We start from the raw sequence: 21,641 nt of genomic DNA, 5'->3' as shown, positions 1-21,641 counted from the left end.
ACCTGGTGGGGGGGTGACCTGGGTTATGTGTGGCTGATCTGGGTGTATGTAAGGTGAGCCAGGTGTGTGGGGCTGACCTGGGTGTGAGAGGCTGATCGGGCTGTGTGGGGCTGACCTGGGTGTGTAGAGTCACACGTGTGTGTGGAGCTGACCCTGGTATGTGTGGGATGATCCAAGTGTGTGGGGCCAACCTGGGTATGAGGGGCTGATCGGGTTGTGTGAGTCTGACCTGGGTGTGTGGGTCTGACCAGCGTGTGGGGGGTGACCCTGGTGTGTGTGTAAGGTGAGCCAGGGATATGGTGTGACCCAGGTGTGTGTGTGGCTGACTGTGGTGTGTGGGGTGACCCGGGTGTGTGGGGTGACCCTGGTGTGTGTGTAAGGTGAGCCAGGGATATGGTGCGACCCAGGTGTGTGTGTGGCTGACTGTGGTGTGTGGCTGACCATGGTGTGTGGGGTGACCCTGGTGTGTGGGGTGACCCGGGTGTGTGGGGTGACCCAGGTGTGTGGGGTGAGTGGGGCGCTGGCCAGGGGGTGGTGAAGGTGGCTGTTCACTGCTGAGCCCTGAGCGAGCACGAGGCAGCCCTGGGGGTGCTGGACGATCGTCAGCGTGGGCAGCACGGGGCTGGTGCCTCCTCTGAACCCCACGGCCCCGGAGAGCCCCCAGAGAGCTCACCTTCAACGGGGCGTTCAGCCTGGAGCACAGCACCGGGCACAGAACTGGGCACAGCACCAGGCACAGAACTGAGCACGGAACTGAGCACAGCACTGGGCACAGCACAGAGCAAGAACAGCACTGAGCACAGCACCAACCACAGCACCACCCCCAGCACCAGGCACAGCACCAAGCATAGAACTGAGCACAACACCGGGCAGAGCACAGAGCTGAGCACAGCACCAGGCACAGCACCAGGCACAGAACTGGGCACAGAACTGAGCACAGAGCTGAGCACAGCACCAACCACAGCACCGGGCACAGCTACAGCGACATCACCGACCCGCTCCTGCAGGTGAGTGGGCACCCAGGCAAACACCATGCACCCAGCACTGGGGGCAGTTTTGGGCACCACAAAGATATTAAGCCATTAGAGAGTGTCCAAAGGAGGCTACAGAGATGGTGAAGGGCCTTGAGGGGAAGCCATACAAGGAGTGGCTGTGGGCACTGGGGTTGTTCAGCCTGGAGAAAAGGAGCCTGAGGGCAGAGCTCATCGGGGTCTGCAGCTTCCTCACAATGGGCAGCACCAATCTCTGCTCTCTCTGCCTGGTGACAGGATCCAAGGAATGGCTGGAGCTGTGTCAGGGAGGGTTAGGTTGGATATCAGGAAAAGGAGTGATTGCTCCTCTCCCCAGAGGGTGGTTGGCACTGCCCAGGCTCCCCAGGGCAGTGGGCACAGCACCAAGGCTGCCAGAGCTCCAGGAGGGTTTGGACAAAGCTCTCAGGGACAGGGTGGGATTGTTGGGGTGTCTGGGCAGGGCCAGAGGCTGGACTGGATGCTCCTTGTGGGTCCCTTCCAGCTCAGGATATTCTGTGATTCTGTGGACACGTGGCTGGGGACGTGGGCTGGGGAGCTGCACGTGGACAGCTGATCCCTAAGTGGAACAGGATCCCCTGGACCTTCCCCACACCAGAAGGTGTCCCTGGCCATGGCAGGGCATGGAATGAGATGAGCTTTAAGGTCCCTCCCAACCCAAACCATTGTGGGATTCTGTGACTTATGGACAGAAACAGCCCTGTCTGCTACTTCAAGAGGTTTAGCTGCAACCCTGGGGTGCAGAGGAGGGTGAGCAGTGTCCTCCTCTGGGAAGAAAAAACCCATTTTTAGCATCCAGCAGGAACACCAAGAAGAGAATTACATTGAATTGGTTTAGGTGGATGTTTATATCATAGAATCCCAAAATGGTTTGGGTTGGAAGGGACCCTAAAGATCGTCTCATTCCCTCCCATGGGCAGGGACACCTTCCACCAGCCCAGGTTGCTCCAAGCCCTGTCCAACCTGGCCTTGGACACTCCCAGGGATGGGGCAGCCGCAGCTTCTCTGGGTAACCTGTGCCAGGGTCTCTCCACCCTCCCAGCCAGGAATTCCTTCCCAGTATCCCATCCAACCCTGCCCTCTGGCAGTGGGAAGCCATTCCCTTGTCCTGTCTCTCCATGCCTTGTCCCAAGTCCCTCTCCAGCTCTTCTGGAGCCCCTTTAAGCACTGGAAGGGGCTCTCAGGTCTCCCTGGAGCTTCTTTTCTCCAGGTGAACCCCCCCAGCTCTCCCAGCCTGGCTCCAGAGCAGAGGTTCTCATGAACAGGCCCCAGAGAAGAAAGGGGACAAACAAGACTCCTGATGATTTTATGGACATTTTTACTGTCAAGTGAGAGAAACCTTAGAGAAGATGGGGAACCTCAGCCTGGCTTAGATTGACAAAATGAGAGGGGATCTTTTTATTTCCTTGTTAACACCTCAGCATGGAAAACAGCTGGGATGAGAAAGAAGCAGATGAGCAAAAAACGCCCAACCTCCCTCAAAAACCCAATTTTGTTAGAAGAAGAAACATGGATTAGATGGCTCATGGTGGCTTTAAGATAGAAGTTCCTGATTGTGAGAACAAGCAGAGTCTGACACAGCAGATTATTAGATTAATAGGTTCATTTTTTTATTTAAACCTTAAGAAATGCAAGTCTTTTCTGTTCCTACCATGCTTCTCTGAAATAGGAAGAAGTGACAGTGAGCAGCTTGCTAAGAGAAAATCATTCAAAGCTAAAGATCATCTCTTTGGACCTCCACAACCCACCAGAGTTCTAATTGTCACTCTGGGTTTCATAAGATTTTTATGCCCTGTCATAAAAACATTCTGGTTTTCTAAGTGTTGTCAACTGCTTTGCAACACCTGCATTGCTTCAAGATTTCCAGTTTTGAGAGAAAAACATTGATTTATATGCTAATTTCTTAATAATTATAAGTGGCAAGCGAAGATCAGGCAGTTGTTTGATGTTTACTTCCAGCTCTTCTTTTAAAATACCTTTCAGGAGGTGGGATGGAGTCTGGGTGATGTATTCCCAGTTAGGCAAAGGATGGATGGCTATTTTATTTGGTTTTCCCCATTTCCAGGGTGCCACCAAGGGCTACAATGGCACCATCTTTGCCTACGGCCAGCGGGAAGTCATTCACCACACAGGGGTCGTGGATCCTTCCTCACAGAAGGGGATCATTCCAGAGCATACAGGTGGCTGGGAGAGAGATCCCCTTGAGAGGGTTTTACCAGAAAGGCTTTGTTTGGTGTCACACCCCAAGGAGTGAGTGCGGGTGGCACACGGGGGCACAAACGGGGACAGGGTTTGGGGCGTGCTGCCTCTTGCCCTAAAGTTGAGGCCTGTACACAGGCAGAGCAACTGCATCCTCACCCCTGCTGACTGGTGGACCTGAGGTGTTTGAGGCACAAAGGTCCCTTGCAGGGGATGTGTCGAGTGGCTCCACCCGGCAGGGATCTCCGCAGGGCAGTGGGCACCCGGCTGCAGGAGCAGCTCCGTGGGTGCCTGTGCTGGGAGAACCTCACCCCCAAATCCTCCCTGTGTTTGCAGTGTGCTGGAAGTGCTGAGGAGAGCCTCCTACCTGGAGATCTGCAACGAGACCTTCTGGGAGCTGACACCAAGCAGAAGCTGGAGGTGAGGCAGAATCAATGCGTCTTAATTAAGTGCTTCAATGAGCTCAGATAAGTGTTCCCATGACTGACAGAAGTGCTCTGTTGGAAGCTGAGCACCAGAACACGAGAGTCAAGTGAGGAATATGGAAGCCAAGAGGAGATTTTGGGGGACTTTGGTGGAAGTTCAGAAGCAGGATCCATTCGTGCCCAGCATATCCCACATGACAGTGGGATGGGACAGTGGCCAGGAGCTCAGCAGCAGCTCTGTGAAAATCCTTTACTGGGTAAAGGTGGAATAAAGTGCTCATGGGGCAATTTCTTCCTCATCCTCTTCATCTCACAGTCGTCTCTAAAGCAGGAGGATTCAGAGCATTATCCGTGTTTAATCTGATCCAGTGGAGCCGCGGATGATCTCATTATCTGCCTAAACCAAAAGAGCTCATCCTTTCTGAGGGGACACAGCAGATATTGCTCCCCATGGGAACGTGTGGGGAAGTTTCCAGGACCACAGGAGGGTAAACTCTCCCAAAATCCTAATCAAGGGGTCGATCTTTATTAAGTTTACCTCTTGGTGGCTTTGCAGATCCTTTTGCACGTATTGCTGGAGGGAGCTGCACATCTCCTGTCCTGATTTACTTCCCTGGTGAATAAAACCAGGGCAGGAGCACCATGAGATGCACTGGGATGGCAACAGACCCAAACTGACTTATGGGGCAGGTATTTTTAAGAAGTTTCTGGCTCCGAGGGAGGCAAACCCCTCTCTGCCTCACGTTCCAGGCGTGCCTCGCCTGTCGTGTGCGGAGGGAGGGTGGGAGAAGGGGACTTCTGGCTGCAGTTTCCCATCCTTTGTTCCACATCGGCGGTGACACGGGTTTCCATGGCAACGCAGTTGGCACTGGGAGGGCAGGAGCTGGGCAGAGCAGTTTCCAGGGTAACACTGTCACACTGCCTGTTGCTGCCTCCACCCAGGAACTGAGGGAGTCGTGTCCTGCTTCTGTGTTCCCCAGTTCTCCCCCAAAATCCCATTTTTGTTCATTCCTTCGCCTCTCACTCCCAGTGACTGTCCTGTCCTTGGCTGGGTGTTCCTCGGGGACACCCCCAAACACAGCCAGGCCAGTCCTGGGTTCTCCTGCAGCACAGGCCAGTCACAGTGTATGAACAGTCAGTCTGTGGCTGTACCTGGATCCATCCTGGGCAGCCACACCTTTGGAATGAGGCTAAATCCCACCCAGTTCAGTTTTCAGCCACTTCTGCTCTGTTGTGTGCAGACTTTTTAACAACACTATTTTATAGAATCACAGGATCACTGAGGTTGGAAAAGACCCTCAGGATCATCGAGTCCAACCTTCGACCCATCCCCGCCTTGTCCCAGCCCAGAGCTCTGAGTGCCACAGCCAGTCCTTCCCTGGGCACCTCCAGGGATGGGGACTCCACCACTGCCCCTGGCAGCCTCTTCCAACGTTTAATCCCCCTTTCCAGGAAGAAATTCCTCCTGATGTCCACCCTGAACCTCCCCTGGAGCAGCTTGAGACTACGTCCTCTGGTGCTGGATGAGAGGTGTGAGCACCACTGAAGTATTTGAGGCTCCTTTTGGAATTCAGTGCCAAACGTGGTCTCTGTCACTCTGGGACACCCAGCCATGACAACCCTATCTCTATATCCCAGCTGACACGATAAAGATAGTTTTGGTGATGAATTCAGCAAACGTGGGGCGTAACAAAGCTGTGGAAAATTAATTCAGTTAATTTAAAATTCCCAGTGTGGAGGGGGCTGGTGTAGGAGTGCAGGGATCTCTGGATTATTCTGTATTTTTATGTAGGTTTGATGGGTAATTCAGGATTCTGGATGCTTCCATTGTTTATTAACGTTCTGCATGAAATTTTTAATCTGTGTGGTTGATAATTACTGAGAAGGTCCTGTTGGGTATTCAACACTGTTTCAACCCAGGTGCCTGAATAGGATTTTAAAAATGAACTTATCTGGAGAAAAACTTGACAGTTCACTTGTGTATGATGGTTGTGATTTTGGGAATGTTGTCAGTGAGCTCAAGCCTCCAGCTCGGAGCAGAGGGTTCAGCAAAGCACAGGGAACAATATCTGGGAAAACTGAATCTGTGCTTTGATAGTAAAAAAAGCTCCCTATGACTGAGGAGATCTTAGAGCCTTTGCCATAATAGGTGAAAAGTATTCAAGGTTTTGTTTAAAATATGCAGCTTTATAATAGAGGAGGTGGAGGGTGGGGAGCAGCCTGGTTCCTCATGGCCTGGGGGATGTCTGAATCAACCAGCAACTTTTAACCTGAATTCTTTTGAGCCATGACAGTGTTTCCCTCTTTTTGTGTGGTTTTATTCCTCCTTCAGAAACAAGGCTTTTTGGTGGCAGCCAGATGGAAGTGCCCAAGGCCAGGCTGGATGGGGTTTGGAGCAACCTGGGATAGTGGAAGGTGTCCCTGCCAAGTGCAAGTCAGATAATTTCACCCAATGATCCCTCCATTGAGCTCTGTGTATCTTTTTTACAGATGGAATAAAAGAACCCTTCAATGACGTTTTAGTGACTAATTTTCCTTTCTTGAGTGTCTTATTTCCACTGGCAGTTCTTTAGCTGATAGAGCTGAACACAGACCTCGGGAGGGCTTTTCTGGGAGCAGAAAAGGATTAATCTCTGCCTTGTCTTTGACCCTGGCTGGGAACAGCTTGGCTTCGTTTTCTTCAGCTGTTTCAGTCATGGGGAAAGTTACACAACGTCTTCCTAACTTGTGGTTCCAGATGTTGATGACAGTACCTCATTTTCCACTATCCAAAACGTATGTGTGGGATTTGGGGAATTTCTCACAGACAGTGGATGCATTATGTAGGTCTCTAAATCCCAATTTTAATCTCAACAGGGAAAAGGGAGTATTTACACTCCTCTTTTGTGCTCCAGACTGGTGTAGGCCTCTTCATCTGACCTGAATTTCTCTGATTTAAAGCTTTGAAAATGTTACATGGGATGGGATGGCAGGTGGGGAAACCTGCAGGATTGGCAGTTAAAGATAGCTGGGATATTTGAGGAGAAAATTGAGGGCTCTGGCACAATCCTCATAACCAGATGGTTCTACTGGGTGATCATTAATTGAAATAGTTGATGAAGTTGGTATTTCTGTTGTGAAGTAGTTTTTGTGAAGAGATGCTCAGAGAAGTTCAAGCTTCTTTGCTGGGTGAGCCTGTAGTAAATTCTAATTTAAAAGTGAGTGGATATTTTGGATCTCTGCAATATATGGACTGAATTACACTTTTAAGTAACAAATTCAGGAGTTATGGCAAACACCGGGCTCTTGGCTGCAATGGCCAAGTGACCATCAGTATTTTTACCATATTACAGGTGTTTCATTCCTTTAAATAAAAAGAGATTAAGGATTGCACTGTTAATGAGAAATGTTGCAGATTTGGCCTGTGCTTGTGCCACCAGCCCTGGCTGATGGGCTGCAGGGGAACTGGGGAAGGTTTCAGGCTGCTGGAGGCATTTTAGCAAGAGTCTGAGGACCCTGTTACACCATGGGGACTAAACCACTGAGCTCCAAGCTGGAAACAAACTACCTCCCTGGGTAAAAGGACTGGAACCAAAACAACAGGAACCAAAACAACTTTTTAATTGCCTGGCAGTGTTTACGTGAACTCGGGGGAGGAGGGAAGGAGTTAGAAACCTATTTTTTGTGACTATCCGCTCACCCCAGCACCCAGAAAAGGCAGTGACAGGGTGTTTTAATTTTTAATCCGTTTGTTGGTTTTTTTCCCCAATTCTCCCATGTCTTGACAAGCCAAAAAGATCCGGAGTGAAACAAGTTTGCTCGGGGGCAAACGTTAAGTTCCACAGTTACCAAGCTATTGTTGTAACAGGAAATATCCCAGGGCAACAGATTTGAGAGGTTTTTGGTGTTTATGTGTGAACCTTTATCTTTCCCCCATGAGTCATCTGATTCATTGCTCATGTTTAGGCATTGCCCAGAGCCATAAAACAGAACTCTGACTCCATTCAATCCAGGTTTTGCAGAAGTCTGACTGGAAAAGGATGGATTTGGTTAAAATCTAGATGCTTTCTGGGCTTAGAATGCTGAAGGAGCTCTTCCCTTGAATTTGGGTTGCAATCTTCAGGAAAGACTGGGATGTGGACACCCAAAACTGTGGCCCAGTGCTTAGGACAGTAGTTCCAGGACTGTGTGTCCAACTCTTTGCTCTGCATGAGGTTGGGAAAGTTAAGTACCCAGTGAAATGGGGGGTTCCCAAAGGAACCAGATGCTCCCTGTCTTTATCAGAGGGAATGTGTGTTATTAATTAATCACGTTAATTCACCCCCAAAGGCAGGTCAGGAAGCAAGTATAACATGTGTGAGGTGTGTCCAGCCAGCTGGGAGCTTCAGCTCTCATCTGCTCTTGCCCTGAAGTGGGAAGGCAGCAGCTCCCCGGGCCTGACTCCTCCCTGGGATCCATCTCCTCATCCAGGTGCTTCAGGCTGGGAGCAGTCCTGATTTCTTGCAGTTTCCCTGTTTCTTGCCTGTGTTCCTTCATTTTACTCCCTCTCTGGGAATGCCATGAGTGGAACACCTGAAGCAGCAGGGTAGGAGCTGTGTCACAGAGTGATTTCACAGCTGGCCTGGCCTCTGGGACCTCGATAGGATGTGCTTTCTCTCTTGAAGCACAGCAAGAAACCTCTGGAATACGTCCATTTACCAGGGCAGGGTGGATTCCAGTCTTGAGAAAAGCCTCAGTTCGATCATTCATGGAGAAACTGTTCACCAATGTGATGGTTACTCTGGCCTTTCTATGTCAGCCTGTAGAGGAACCTTCCTGCCTGTCCCCCTGTCACACAGGCAGGCCAGGAGCCTGCTCCTTGCCTGTGCCCTCCATAGAACCCTGCTCCAGCTGCTGCCCACTGGTTCCTCATTTCACACTCCTCCTTTCTCTCTCTCCACTTGTCAGACACTGTTCAACTTCCTGCAGTCACAGAATCCCAGAATGGTTTGGGTTGGAGGGACCTTAAAGCTCATCCCATTCCACCCCCTGCCATGGACAGGGACACCTTCCACCAGCCCAGATTGCTTCAAACCCCCTCCAACCTGGCCTTGGACACTTCCAGGGATGGGGCAGCCACAGCTTCTCTGGCTGTGCCAGGGCCTCCCTCAGAGGGAAGAATTCCTTCTGTATCTCTCACCTAAGTTTCCTCTCATGAAGCAATCTGAAAAGGAAAAACGTTGAATAAACTCATGGTCTGATTGTGTGACTTTGGTTGAAATTCTAAATTCTGGGGAAATCACAGAATCACCAAATATTCTGAGCTGGGAGGGACCCCCAGTGTGTGGGGGGTGTTCAGAGCTCACTGGGAGAGTAAGAACAGGCATGAATTTTTACTGTGGATTCTGTTCAGGAAAGCACTGAAATGTGTAGTGTTAAGATTAAGTAGATATTTATTTACTTAAGGGAGCCAGGGCCCCAATGCAGACAAAGAACAGGGCTTGAACAGGACATGATGCCAAGAGACTCCTGGTTCTTAACTGTTGAGATGCTTCCTCCTGAGAAGAGCCTGACCTGGAATTATTTCCTTGCAGATGAGCAGGAGCAGGACCACCTTAGGGCCACAAAACTCATTTTACCTGAACAGATGGGCATGAGTGATTTGTCTGGTAGGAGACATATCAGAAAAAAGAGGTTTTTACACACAAAACATTCACGAGGTTTCACCTCAACCTTTCCCTTGCCTGTTGGAGGAAGAGTTCTGCATTCTGGTGACAGACTCTTCCTTTGCTGTGGCCAAATTGATCTTATTCCACTGGCAAAGACCATCTCAATCATCCAGTCTTTTCAATAATGACAAATCCTCTTAGAAAACACTGACACCAAATCCTTGGTTATTCTTCATCACTCTGGCTAGAATTTGTTCAGTCCCAGAACAGAGGTTTCAGCTGGCAGAGCAAAAATGAGCTGCAAAAGAAATAATACTGTAAAATTCTTTATTAAATATATGTATATGTATATTTTCAAGGTGAGCATTCTGCCTCTCTTTTCCTACATTCAGCTTTCAGCACAACAAGAGAGGTTTTGTGCTGCTGACAGTGCTTGAGGACTCAGCCCAGCATCAGTGCACTTGCTCTTTCCTCTGGAGCAGGAATAGCAAATGTGGGAACAAATGGGGAAGAGCAGTTTTCAGGGAGCTGGTCAACTCTGGAGAATTATCTCCTGAAAAAGGGCAACTTTCAGCCCAGGAATAAGGCTGTAGGATGACTTTTTCCCCTCTTTCTGCCACCTTTCAGAAACAGCTGTGAAGAAAGAAGGGAATTTCCTTGCACCTTTCATCTTCCCAGCGTCTTTTGTCTCCCAGATCTGTAGCATAGCCCTGGAAACAATTCTCCTATTACTCTGTGAAAGATATATTTATAATTATAAATGTCATATAATTATATTCACTTTCATACCCCTGAATCTTGAACCTCTCCCCCTCTCCCCACACCCACAGAGCCCTGGGCCAGTGGGTGTTTTGGCAGTGGAGCTCCTGGCACGGGAGCACGGATTGCAGGAGCACAGGGATTGCCATGTGCTTTCCTGGCAGACAGGTTCTTTGCTCTCTTTCCAGGAATTCTACAGGCAATCCCACCCAGTGACTGCCTTGCTCTGTGGGGTTTCTGCCTGCTGAGGCTGCTCCCCTGGGAGCAAATCCAGCTCCCCTCCTCAAACCCCGGCTGATCAAAGGAAGTTGGGAGGGGATATCCCGGAGTGGCTTTCACTAAAGCTTATATTTTTTTATGACAATCATTACAAATATGGTTCAGCCTTTCCAGAACACTTCTCTTGCTGTTTTCTGAACCCTGGACTTCTCCTATGGACAGACCCTGTGTTGATGGAGGCCTTATTACAACATCACTGTCTCAGTACAGTTCCCACCTCTCTGGAGGTGGATTGGGACAGATTCCAGAGAAGAATTTTGAGGTAACTACGTGTGAAACTGTCAGAGGAGGGAGAAATAGGGAGGAGGAAAGCAGTAGTCAAAGATGTTAGGAACAGTAGAGGGATGAAGAAACAAAAATTTTTGAATCTTAAATATAAGTAATACTCCCAGTAAAGCTTGAGGCTTCGGGACTGGGGTCTTACAACAGCCAAAGATCACTGCTGGACAAAAAGGGTCAGGACAAAGGTCTTGCTGCCCACGGAGTGCCCTGGGAGGCCCATCATCTGCACCTGAGACACTGAGGCTGTGGGCTTTCTTTCCTGGGGGCAACAATTTACAGGGATGTGAGAGGATCCACATCCAACAAGGAGATGGTGTGGAGAACAAGTGCTGCAGCACATTTGCTTGCAGTGAAGTGGCTGCCACAGCCACCCTCAGCTGGGGCGTGGGAGTGCAGTGGGACCAGGACAGAGCAGTGACCTCTGGAGCTCAGCCCTCTGCTCCAGAGACACCCTGGAGACCTCCAGAGACCCCCTCACCTCCAGAGACCTCTGCCCTCAGCCAGGGAAAACTCCCAGCCACCTGGGCAGAACTCCAGGCTTTCTTAAAAAACGAGGTGTTTCATTGCCTCAGGAAGAGGATAAAGCTGGGACAGCTCCTTTTCCTCTTGAAAAAGGTCCTTTTAGGGCACATGGAGCTCTCTCATGTCCCTCCAGGTAAGGCAGTGGGTGTCCTGCTGTGGGTGCTCCATGACCCTCCCCATCACTGAGGCCACTTTTGCCTCCAACTTGTGCGTCTGAAAGTGTTTGCAACACATCAGCCAGAACTGACAGCAAAATTTCCCAATAATCCTGTTTTAGGGGTGTGTTAGACTCAGGGCTGGGATGTGGGAAGTGCAGGTTTGAGGCTCGTGCTCAGCCCATCTTGGAGGAGACCTGGCTTGAGGGTTTTCTTCTGGGCAAGAGCTGACCCGAGAGAAATCCCTTAATCAGAGTTTAACACCTCATATTGAAACAGTACAGGGGCTCAGGCTGTTCCAGAAATATGCAATTTAAGCAAATTCTGCTGATTTCTCACTTACCCCTTTGTGGGGAAAGATGTTAAAATGAGAAATGCTCAACCAGAGTTGGATTGTGCAAAGTTCTGTAGGCTTTTAACTACTGTTCCAGCTTCCTGTGGTGTGTGCTCGCTCTGTTGGGCCTCTCCTGGCTCAAAAAGGAGCTGCTGTGAAATGGAGAACAGCAGTGCTTGTAATCTGTGGGCAATTCTATTAACGCAGAGATCTCCAAAGAAACCCTTCTTTTTATTACATATCAATTGTTAACAGTCCTATTGCAGGACTGGTCCTATAGCAGGGCATAATCCTACTCCTTTTGTGGCAAACAAGGGGAAATGCTCTTCTAATTGCATTGTTAAATCCCAGTTCTGTGCAGATTGGGCAGGAGGGTTTGGTTCTGCAGGTGTGGGGATTTCAAAGCCGCCTGCTGAAGCTTTACACACCGGGGCAGCTCAGCAGAGCAAGGCTGAATCCCAGGATTCAACCACCGATTAAGCAAAGAGAAGGGAAGGTTACCTGGCAGGAGCAGTGCAGCAGAATAGCAGGTCAGTTCTGGGGGAGAATGAGCAATTTTGGAGGGTTTGGAGATAATTAAGAGGCTGTTATCAGCAAAGGGGTTATCAGCCAGTTTGAGCCAGTGCTGGCCAACCTGGGAAATCTGCTGTGCTCCAGATCCTGTGCAGACAAAGGGAATGGCTCTGGAGCACGGCTTTAGTCCCATATCAGAGCATGATTTCAAATACAGGCCTGTGCCAGTGCTCCATTAGCAACACTGAGGTCACAAATCATCAACTCTGGCTGATACTGCCCCAAAATGGAAACCAGACTGTGGCTTCCAGCCCTACCACTCCCACAGCCACCATTTTAAATTATTCTCTGTGTAATTTTGGAACCATTTGTGTGTCTTTCCAAACTAGAAATAAGAACTGAAATATAGCAATATATTCAATATTTATTTCAATAAGAATTTAAATATAAATGCCACAAAACAGAGGTTTTAAAGAGAATTTTGTGAGTGTAGAAATGTATTTTCAGACATACTTGTTGACTGAGGCGCTCGGAATATCCTGTAATTTGTCTTTGTGCAGTATTTTGCCCAGAGAAGCTGTGGCTGTCCCACCCCTGGAAGTGTCCAAGGCCAGGTTGGACAGGGCTTGGAGCAACCTGGGCTGGTGGAAGGTGTCCCTGCCCATGGCAGGAGGTGGGATGAGATGAACTTTAAGGTCCCTTCCAACCCAAACCATTCTGGGATTCTATTTATGATAGAAACTGTTAATAAGAGTGGAATTTGCCATGTTTGCTCATGGCAGAAAATCTTCACTGTTTTCTGTGTCTCCCCGAACGTTGTCCAGGAAAGGATGTGTGTCCTCCTGGCTTACACAGCTGGTTCTTGGTACCACCCAGCTCAGAGAAGTGTTTCCCTTTCCCAGGCTGCAGACACTAGAGGTGGCTGTGGGGGAGAAGGATAAAAACAAGGACCCGAAGGAAAAGCATGAACACCAGAAAAGAGACGTGGGTGCAGGTTGTGGCTGCACCGCAGGGATCCAACGAGGACAGCAGTGAGCAGGTTCTCCTGAATGTCCACGACTCCATCCAGGAGGAGGTTTGAGCCCAGAGCAAGATGCTGGAGAATTTGCAGGAGAAGGTGAGGGGGTGGCTCCTTCCACCTCCACGTCCCCATTTTTTTATGTTACAGAATCCCAGGATCGCTGAGGTTGGAAGTCCCCCGGAGTGCCCCCTGTGCCCGATGCCCACCTTGTCCCCAGCCCAGAGCACTCAGTGCCATGGCCAGGCCTTCCTTGGGCACCTCCAGGGATGGGGACTCCAAACCTCCCTGGGCAGCCCCTTCCAGTGCCTGACCACCCTTTCCAGGGAGAAATTCCTCCTGATGTCCAACCTGAGCCTCCCCTGGCACAGCTGGAGGCCGTTCCCTCTCCTCCTGGCCCTTGTTCCCTGGGAGCAGAGCCCGACCCCCCGCGGCTCCCCCCTCCTGTCAGGGGGTTGCAGAGCCAGAAGGTCCCCCCTGAGCCTCCTTTTCTCCAGGCTGAGCCCCCCCAGCTCCCTCAGCCGCTCCTGCTGCTCCAGCCCCTTCCCAGCTCCCTTCCCTTCCCTGCACACGCTCCAGCCCCTCCGGGTCCTCCTTGTCCGGAGGGTCCCAGCGGTGCCCCCGGGGCTGGAGCTGCTCTGGCCATGCCTGGTGCAGGGATGGGCCCTGCCCTGGGCCCACTGGCCAGACCAGTGCTGGTCCCAGCCAGGTGCCCTTGGCCTTTTGCCCATCTGGGCACACCTGGGCTCACGTTCAGCTGCTTCCACCAGCACCCCCAGAGCCTCCTCCATCCAGCAGCAGATGTGTTTAGGGCAGTAGGTTTAGAGAATGACTCTGTCATGTATTTCATACACCACACTCTTTGTGTGAGTTGCTTTTTTTTAAAATCCCAGATGCAGCAACCCTCAGGGTGGGAAATTAAGCTATTGAACCCCCAGCTCCACCTGTTTTAAAGGCCGGGCTTGGAGCAGCACGTGGCTGGAGGAGGATGTGTTGGGATGGGAGGGGATGGAACTCCCTCTACTGACCTACGGATCTGTTGCAGCTCCTGCCAGTTCTGAGCACCCCAGGTATTTTCTGGGGGAAAGAATAAAATATATAAAAGTAATACTCTTGAATTTTACATTTAAAATCTTCATTTTTGAAACACTTGAAAATCAGTTTTGCTCTTATTTTTTGAGGCAGAACCAGAGGAGCTTCAGAAAAATTGACATTTGTGTGTACAGTCCCAAATCTGCACATGAAGGACTTGTATTTGAGTATTCAGGTTATCAAAGAAATATTGCACCTTTTTAACTGAAATAAGGAACTCACAAGAGTTTGTTATCACTGGACACAAACTACATTAGTAAAGGTTGACTTCAAGTCTGTTCAAAACTTGGCACTGTGGAGAAACACAAGAAGTCTTTCATTAAGACATGGAATAATCATTAAGATATGGAATAATCTCTCCACACAAATCTCATCTAATTTTTAACTCAACTAGAAATCTTGCCAAATATTGAAGCTTTTCTGTGTATCTTTTCATCCCTCTGCTCACAGATTCCCATGCTCTCAGTAACTTTTGGTCTCTCCCCTATAATCCCGACAACTTGTTTTGTGTCCCAGCTCCGGGCTGCTGAGACTGAGATCTGAGACCTGCAGTGGAGAAGATGGATTCCCTGAGCACCAGGAGCTCCCAGGAGCGAGACCTGACATTCTGCCAGCAGCTCCTGGGTCAGGGGCAGTCCCTCGTCTGGTGTGACTGCAACTGCAGCGACCTGGAGATCAGGCACAAATCCGTCTGGGATGAGGAAACCGGCTGCTGGAAAATTCCAGAGCCTGTCATTCAAAGAACCCACCTGTCTGGTGGGAAAGGTAAGGGGAGGGTGCTGTGGGTAAGTGGAGGGTACCACAGGTAAGGGAAGGGTGCCATAGGTGAGAGGATGGTGCTGTGAGTGACAGGATGGTCCTGTGAGCATGGGGAGGGTGCTGGGAGTGTGAGGGTGCTGGGAGTAAGGGGAGGTGCTGCGGGTAAGGGGAGGGTACCACAGGTGAGAGAATGGTGCCTCAGGTGAAAGGACAGGGCTGTGAGTGACAGGACAGGGCTGCAGGTGAGAGGATGGTGCTGCGGGTAAGGGGACGGTGCTGTGGGTAAGGGGAGGTTACCACAGGTGAGACGATGGTGCTGCAGGTGAGAGGATGGTGCTGTGAGTGAGAGGATGGTACCAGAGGTGAGAAGATGGTGTTGTGGGTAAGGGGATGGTGCTGTGGGTAAGCAGATGATAGCGCAGGTAAGAGGAGGGTGCCACAGGTAAGGAGATGGTGTCTCAGGTGAGAGGATGGTGCGTGAGGTGAGAGAATGGTGCTGTGGGTACGGGAATGGTGCCACAGGTAAGAGGAGGGAACCACAGGTGAGATGAGGTGTCTGTGGGTTCTGACAACTCCAGGCACATCGGGGGGGTGAGCGGCCCACGCCACCGTGGCCGCCGTCACCGCGGAGGCGGCTGCGCCGAGTCGCGACAGCGCTGTCGCGACAGCGCGGAGCTGTCGGGCGCTGATTGGCCGGAGGCCGCGCGTCGCTGGCGCTGATTGGCAGGAGGCCGCGCGACGCCGTCGTTGATTGGCTGCTGGGCTGCCCGCCTCTGAGGGCGCTGCCCCGTGCCAGGGTCCAAGATGGCGGCGGCCGCGCTGTGCCTGTGGGGGCTCCTGGCGGGGCTGGCGGCGGCCGCTGAGGGGGGGCCCCGCACGCTGGTGCTCCTGGAGAACGGGAACCTCCGCGACACGCACTCCATGTTCTTCCGCAGCCTCGCGGGTACGGGGAGGGAGTGGCTGGGCGCGGGGAGGGGGTCGGGAGTCAGGATGGGGGAGGAGGGTGGGGTTACCTAAGGGAAAAGGGGATGTTTGGGGTCCCCTGGTCACTGTGAGGGGTGAGATTGGGGTTACCTGAGGGAAAAGGAGTATTTGGGTCAGAATGGGGGAGGAGATTGGGATTCCTTGGCCAGGCTGAGGGAGGAGAGGGGTGTCCTTTGGTGGAAAGGTGCGTGTTTGGGCTCCCCTGACCGGAATGGAGGAGGAAATGGGGATCCTGTGGGGAGAGGGTGGTAGTTGGGGTCCCCAGGTCAGGCTGAGGGAGGAGATTGGGGGTCCCAAGGGAAAAGGAGGGGTGTTTGGTGTGCCCTGATCAGAATTGGGGAAGAGATGGGGGTCCTCTGGGAGAGGGTTGTGTGTTTAGGGTCCACTGACTGTGCTGAGGGAGGTGACTGGGGATCCTGTGTTGGGCTGAGGGGCAGACTGGGTCACCTATGTCAGACACAGGAGATTGGGGTTCCCTGTTTGGAGAGGGGGGTGTTTGGGGTCTCCTGGAGAGAGCTGGGGAGGAGACTGGGGTCCTCTGGTTAGGCAGAGGAGGAGAGTGGGGTTCCCTGGTTGGAGAGGGGTTATTTGGGTGCCCTGGTCAGAATGGGGAAGGAGATTGGGGTCCCCTGTGCCATGCTATAGGGGGAGGTTGAGGACTCTGTGCCAGGCTGAGGGAAGATATTGAAGTTCCCTGGGGGAGGAGGGGGCTGTTTGGGGTCCCCTGGCCTGGCTGAGGAAGGAGATTGGGGTTCCCTGAGGGAGAGGATGTTGTTTGGGTTCCGCTGCTCAGAATGAAGGAGAAGATTGGGATCCCCTGGTCAGGATGAGGGAGGTGATGGGGACCCAACAGAGACCAGGGGTAGGAGATATGGGTTCAATGGGGGTGAGAGGGGATGGTTGGAGTCCCCTGGTCAGGCAGAGGGAGCAGTTTGGAAACCCTCTGTTGGACTGAGGGAGGAGATGGGAGTTCCCTGGGGGAGTGTTTGGGGTCCCCTGGCCAGAATGAGGGAAGAGATTGGGGTTCCTAGGGGAGATGGGGGGTGTTTGTTGTCCCCTGGCCCAACTGAGGAAGGAGATGGGTGTTGTTTCCCCAGTTTTCCCTGTGTTTTGGATCCTCTGGAATGTTGGTCCCCATTTGATAGGTGACAACATCCTTCAACATCAGGGCTCTTCAGGGGTTTATAGGGGAACCCCAAGTGCTGCTCCCAGAAAGCCCCTAAGCCAGTTTTTCCAAAACACTGCTGTTTATTGGGGGAATAAACCTCGGGATCCTGCTGGTGCTTTGCTGCTCCATGTGTGGATTTTCTGCCATGGACAAGTTGTCCCCTTTGTGTCGTGGCTGCAGACAGGGGCTTTGACCTCACCTTCCGCACCGCGGACGACGCCGGCCTGTCCCTGATCAAATACGGGGAGTTCCTGTACGACAACCTCATCATCTTCTCCCCATCCATAGAAGGTAAGTGCAGGAGGGGAAACCTCCACTGCTCTGGAGCTGGGTGGCATTTTTGGAAGGGGATTTCCAGCTGTTTTGTGAGTTTTAATTAAATTTGACACTTTAAATGTAGCCAGTAGCAAACTGCAGCTGTCTCCAGGCCTTTATTGGTGGTTCTTCCAGCCGTGGGAGGGGTGATTCGGTGGTTTGCCGTGGTTTGACTCTGCCAGGGGGTTATTTCTGAGCGCTGGTCATGAATTCTTGCCGTGTGCCCTCAGATTTTGGTGGGAACATCAACGTGGAGACCATCACGGCGTTCATCGACGGCGGCGGCAGCGTCCTCGTGGCCGCCAGCTCAGACATCGGTAAGTGCAGACGTTCCTCGGGGAGAAGGAGTTTGTGGCAGCAACAAAAACTGAGTTCCTGCAACAAAACCTGTGAGCAAACACAGTTTCTTATTCCTCATTGTGCACCTCAAGATTTGTTCTGGAAGGAAGTGGGTGATAAATGCCTTGAGTGACACGTTCAGGGGGAGTTTAGCTGGGGAGGTCATTTTGCTCCTGGGGGTTTGGCTTGTAGAGCACTGAACACATGGATTTAAAGCTAAATTGGCTTTTTCTTTGATGTTTATGTGTCATGGTGATGGAGAATCTGTTGTGTCCCTGCAGGTGACCCACTGAGGGAGCTGGGCAGTGAGTGTGGGATCGAGTTTGACGAGGAGAGGACAGCAGTGATTGACCACCACAACTATGATATATCCGACCCTGGACAGGTAAATGGTTTGCCTGCACCTTTGGGGCAGCTTTAACTGAAGCATAAAGGTTTAGAGATAAATCCTCTGTCCTTGTTCTCTCTTTTTTCCTCCATCCCTTTTCTACTCTCCCACGTTCCTCTCAGGAAAGTGGTAAATACTCCGTGTTGCAGCATTCAGATCCATCACATTGTAGTTTGAGTGACACTGTGATTAACACTGGTTCTGGACCTGTCTGAAGTGTGTGGGGGGGCATTTCACCTCTGGGTGAGGTGTGCCAGACCCTGAGTGGGACACTTTGGATGTGGAAAGGGAGATCTTCAGCCCCAAATTTTCACATCAAGATTTTCAGATCAATAGAAGGATTTTCAGATCAGTATAGAAACATACAGATTTCTACAATTTTTTTCGTGTCAGCCAGCACTTTAAAATCAAAGCCTGTATTAAGGTCTGAGCTGAATATATTTTGCTAATTTTTATTTAAATTAAACTGTTGAAGCAGTATGTGGATTTAAGGATCCTGATTTAAGATTTAAGAATTTTATCATCCTGGTTTAAGGATGAAAGTTGCTGAATACAGGGAAGTAAAACACTGTGGGTATTGCTGTCTTTATCAAAAAGCAGTTTATATTTCCTCATAGATCAGTATTAATTTAATTTGATCATAATTAAAAATGCTGGGTTTTTGCTTTTTAATTAACTGCAACATTCATCCAACAGCTGTGACTGTAAGAATAAATTTAACTTTTAACTGAGAGGCTGTTGCCTGTCATTATACCTTGACACAGCTCATGCTGATCTCTCTTGTTTTCCCAGCACACTCTGATCGTGGCGGACACGGAGAATCTCCTGAAGGCCCCCACCATCGTGGGGAAGGCAGCTCTGAACCCCATCCTGTTCCGAGGAGTTGGGTGAGCAGGAACAGGGCGAGATGGGGGGCGTTGGGGAAGTGGAATTAGACCAGTGGTGTTGCTGTGAGCTGAGCGTAAGGTCAGCGCTGGCACTCCTCATGTGAGCATAAGAAATTTCTCTTGATTTCAAACAAAATGGAAGGAAACTCTCCAAAGGAGAGTTGTTTACCTAGGAACAGCTCCTAACAAATTAGTGGAGTTTGACCACAGATCTTGAGGAAATACTTAGTTTCTTGGCCCAGCCAAAGGGCAGGAGGTCTGTGGGGTTGAGCATTCTTCTGGATGTGGGGTCCTAGGAGTCTTTGTGCTGCTCACTGTGGCTTTCCCTGCAAGGATGGTGGCTGATCCTGACAACCCACTGGTGCTGGATATCCTGACTGGCTCTTCCACCTCTTACTCCTTCTTCCCAGATAAGCCCATCACTCAGGTAAGCTCCTTCACTTTCTCTCCTTTTTCGAGCTGTACTTCCACAATTAAGTCCCTCAATTTTCTGCACCTTGGGAAAATGCTGGATCTCCTAATTGATTTTGGGAGGGACATGCTGTCGGCTGCTTCCCAGTGTCGCCCTGGGAATCTTCCTCTCTGCTTCCTGCTGGTGGGAAGTGTTCAGTGTGAGGGACACACGTCCTCCATGCTTTAGAGAGGCCAGCCTAGATAAAGTGTCTCTCCTGGTCCCATCCCAGCCACAGAGGGAATCTGAGTCCCATTCCTGCTTATTCTGATCCGCTTGGTTTCTTCTTAATTGCTGCCTGTGCTGATACAGCCAGACTGTCCCACAGCACAGGAAACTCTTCTGTGTTCATCCCCGAAGTGCCTAAACCCTCTTGCACCCCCGTTGCCCTGCAGTACCCTCACGCCGTGGGGAAGAACACGCTGCTGATCGCGGGGCTGCAGGCCCGGAACAACGCCCGCGTCGTGTTCAGCGGCTCCCTGGACTTCTTCAGCGACGCCTTCTTCAACTCCGCCGTGCAGAAGGCCACTCCCGGCTCCAAGAGGTGCCTTGGCTTCTGGCGTCCCTGGCTGGGGAATGGCTGGGGAGCGGTTCGATGGCAAAAGTCCTGGGAAACAGGCAACAAATGTTTGTGTTTTGGGAAAGAGCAGAAAGCTTGAAGTAAATTGGGGGCGACGCATTCCTTTGGCCTTGTGGAGCAATGTGCTTTGGGAAGCAATTCCCTCCTTTAACCCTGGCTCAGTTTTTGTTCATTTCCCATTTATTCCTGGTTTGGTTTTGGCACGGGGTGTGTTTTCCCAGCTGTCTCAGCCTCCCTTGCTCTGCAGGTACTCACAGACGGGTAACTATGAGCTGGCCGTGGCCTTGTCCCGCTGGGTGTTCAAGGAGGAGGGGGTTCTGCGCGTGGGGGCCGTGTCCCACCACCGCGTCGGGGAGCTCGCGCCGCCCAACGCCTACACCGTCACCGACCTCGTGGTGAGGGGGCCGGGCTGGCCCGGGCAGGAGGGCACACGGGAGGTGCCTTGGGAGAGGAATCTGGGAACGTTTGAGCCCAGAGTGGGTCGAGGTCCGTTCTCAGGCGCTGCTCGTTGGTGTGTCCCAGGAGTACAGCATCGTGATCGAGAAGCTTGCTGACGGCAGGTGGGTGCCCTTCGACGGGGACGACATCCAGCTGGAGTTTGTGCGCATCGACCCCTTCGTCAGGACCTTCCTCAAGAGGAACGGTACGTGCCCCTCACAGGAGCAGTGAGGCCCCCTCGGGAGGAGCTGCAGGTCCCCTCCAAGAGGAGCAGTAGGTCTCCCACAAGGGGAGTGGTGGGTCCCCCTCCAGAGGAGCGGTAGGTCCCCATCGCTGCCCTAGCCCCACACTGGGGGTGTCCTCACCGTCCCCAGCCTCTGGTGTCACCCCAGTGTCACCCCTGTCTCGCCCTCAGGTGGCAAGTACAGTGTGCAGTTCAAGCTGCCGGACGTCTACGGCGTGTTCCAGTTCAAGGTGGATTACAACCGCCTGGGCTACACCCACCTCTACTCCTCCACACAGGTGAGTGTGGTGGGAGCCAATCCCACCATTTCCCGGGAGGAAAGGCTTCCCCCACTCCAGGGCTGCCCCTCTGTCCCCCCAGGTGTCCGTGCGGCCCCTGCAGCACACGCAGTACGAGCGGTTCATCCCCTCGGCGTATCCCTACTATGCCGGTGCCTTCTCCATGATGGTCGGGCTCTTCATGTTCAGCATCGTCTTCCTGCACATGAAGGAGAAGGAGAAATCCGACTGAGCTCCCTGTGGGAGGAGGAGCCTTTTCCTGGGGCCGGGCAGGGCCGGGCAGTGCTCGGCCCCCCTGTGTGTCCGTGTGAGGACTGGTGGGTGCTGGATGTGCTGCAGGGCTGCGTCTGGTCTTTTTATTTTGACACCTGGGGGGATTAATAGGAATGAAAATTAAATTGGGGGGGGATCCATTGCTGAAGTGTTTGCAAACCCAGGACCAGGATGCCTCTGGTGTTCACTGAGGAATCGTGATGTTTGTCTGACTCTGTCATGGGAAGGGTTTGGATTGGAGTTGGTTGGAATGATTGGGATTGGAGATTAACTTGCTGTTCAAAATAAAGTCTCATTCCTCTCA

At 51.6% G+C, this 21,641-nt stretch overlaps 1 protein-coding gene across 1 annotated transcript; it reads left to right on the top strand.

Annotated features, from left to right (window-relative positions):
• Positions 1 to 15,774: 15,774 nt before the first annotated feature.
• Positions 15,775 to 21,641, top strand: DDOST (dolichyl-diphosphooligosaccharide--protein glycosyltransferase non-catalytic subunit). Its single transcript, XM_051771561.1, has 11 exons — positions 15,775 to 15,935; positions 17,325 to 17,435; positions 17,690 to 17,776; positions 18,080 to 18,183; positions 18,979 to 19,073; positions 19,407 to 19,500; positions 19,920 to 20,068; positions 20,352 to 20,499; positions 20,627 to 20,747; positions 20,958 to 21,064; positions 21,147 to 21,641. Exons 1-11 carry the CDS (start codon positions 15,797 to 15,799, stop codon positions 21,294 to 21,296), a joined length of 1,305 nt encoding a protein of 434 aa, XP_051627521.1. The 5' UTR covers positions 15,775 to 15,796; the 3' UTR covers positions 21,297 to 21,641.

Source organism: Manacus candei, unplaced genomic scaffold, assembly GCF_025592945.1.
Source record: "Manacus candei isolate 608988 ecotype Guabito, Panama unplaced genomic scaffold, ASM2559294v1 h1tg000136l, whole genome shotgun sequence".
NCBI lineage: Eukaryota > Metazoa > Chordata > Aves > Passeriformes > Pipridae > Manacus > Manacus candei.
This window is presented reverse-complemented; position numbering and strand designations above follow the sequence as displayed.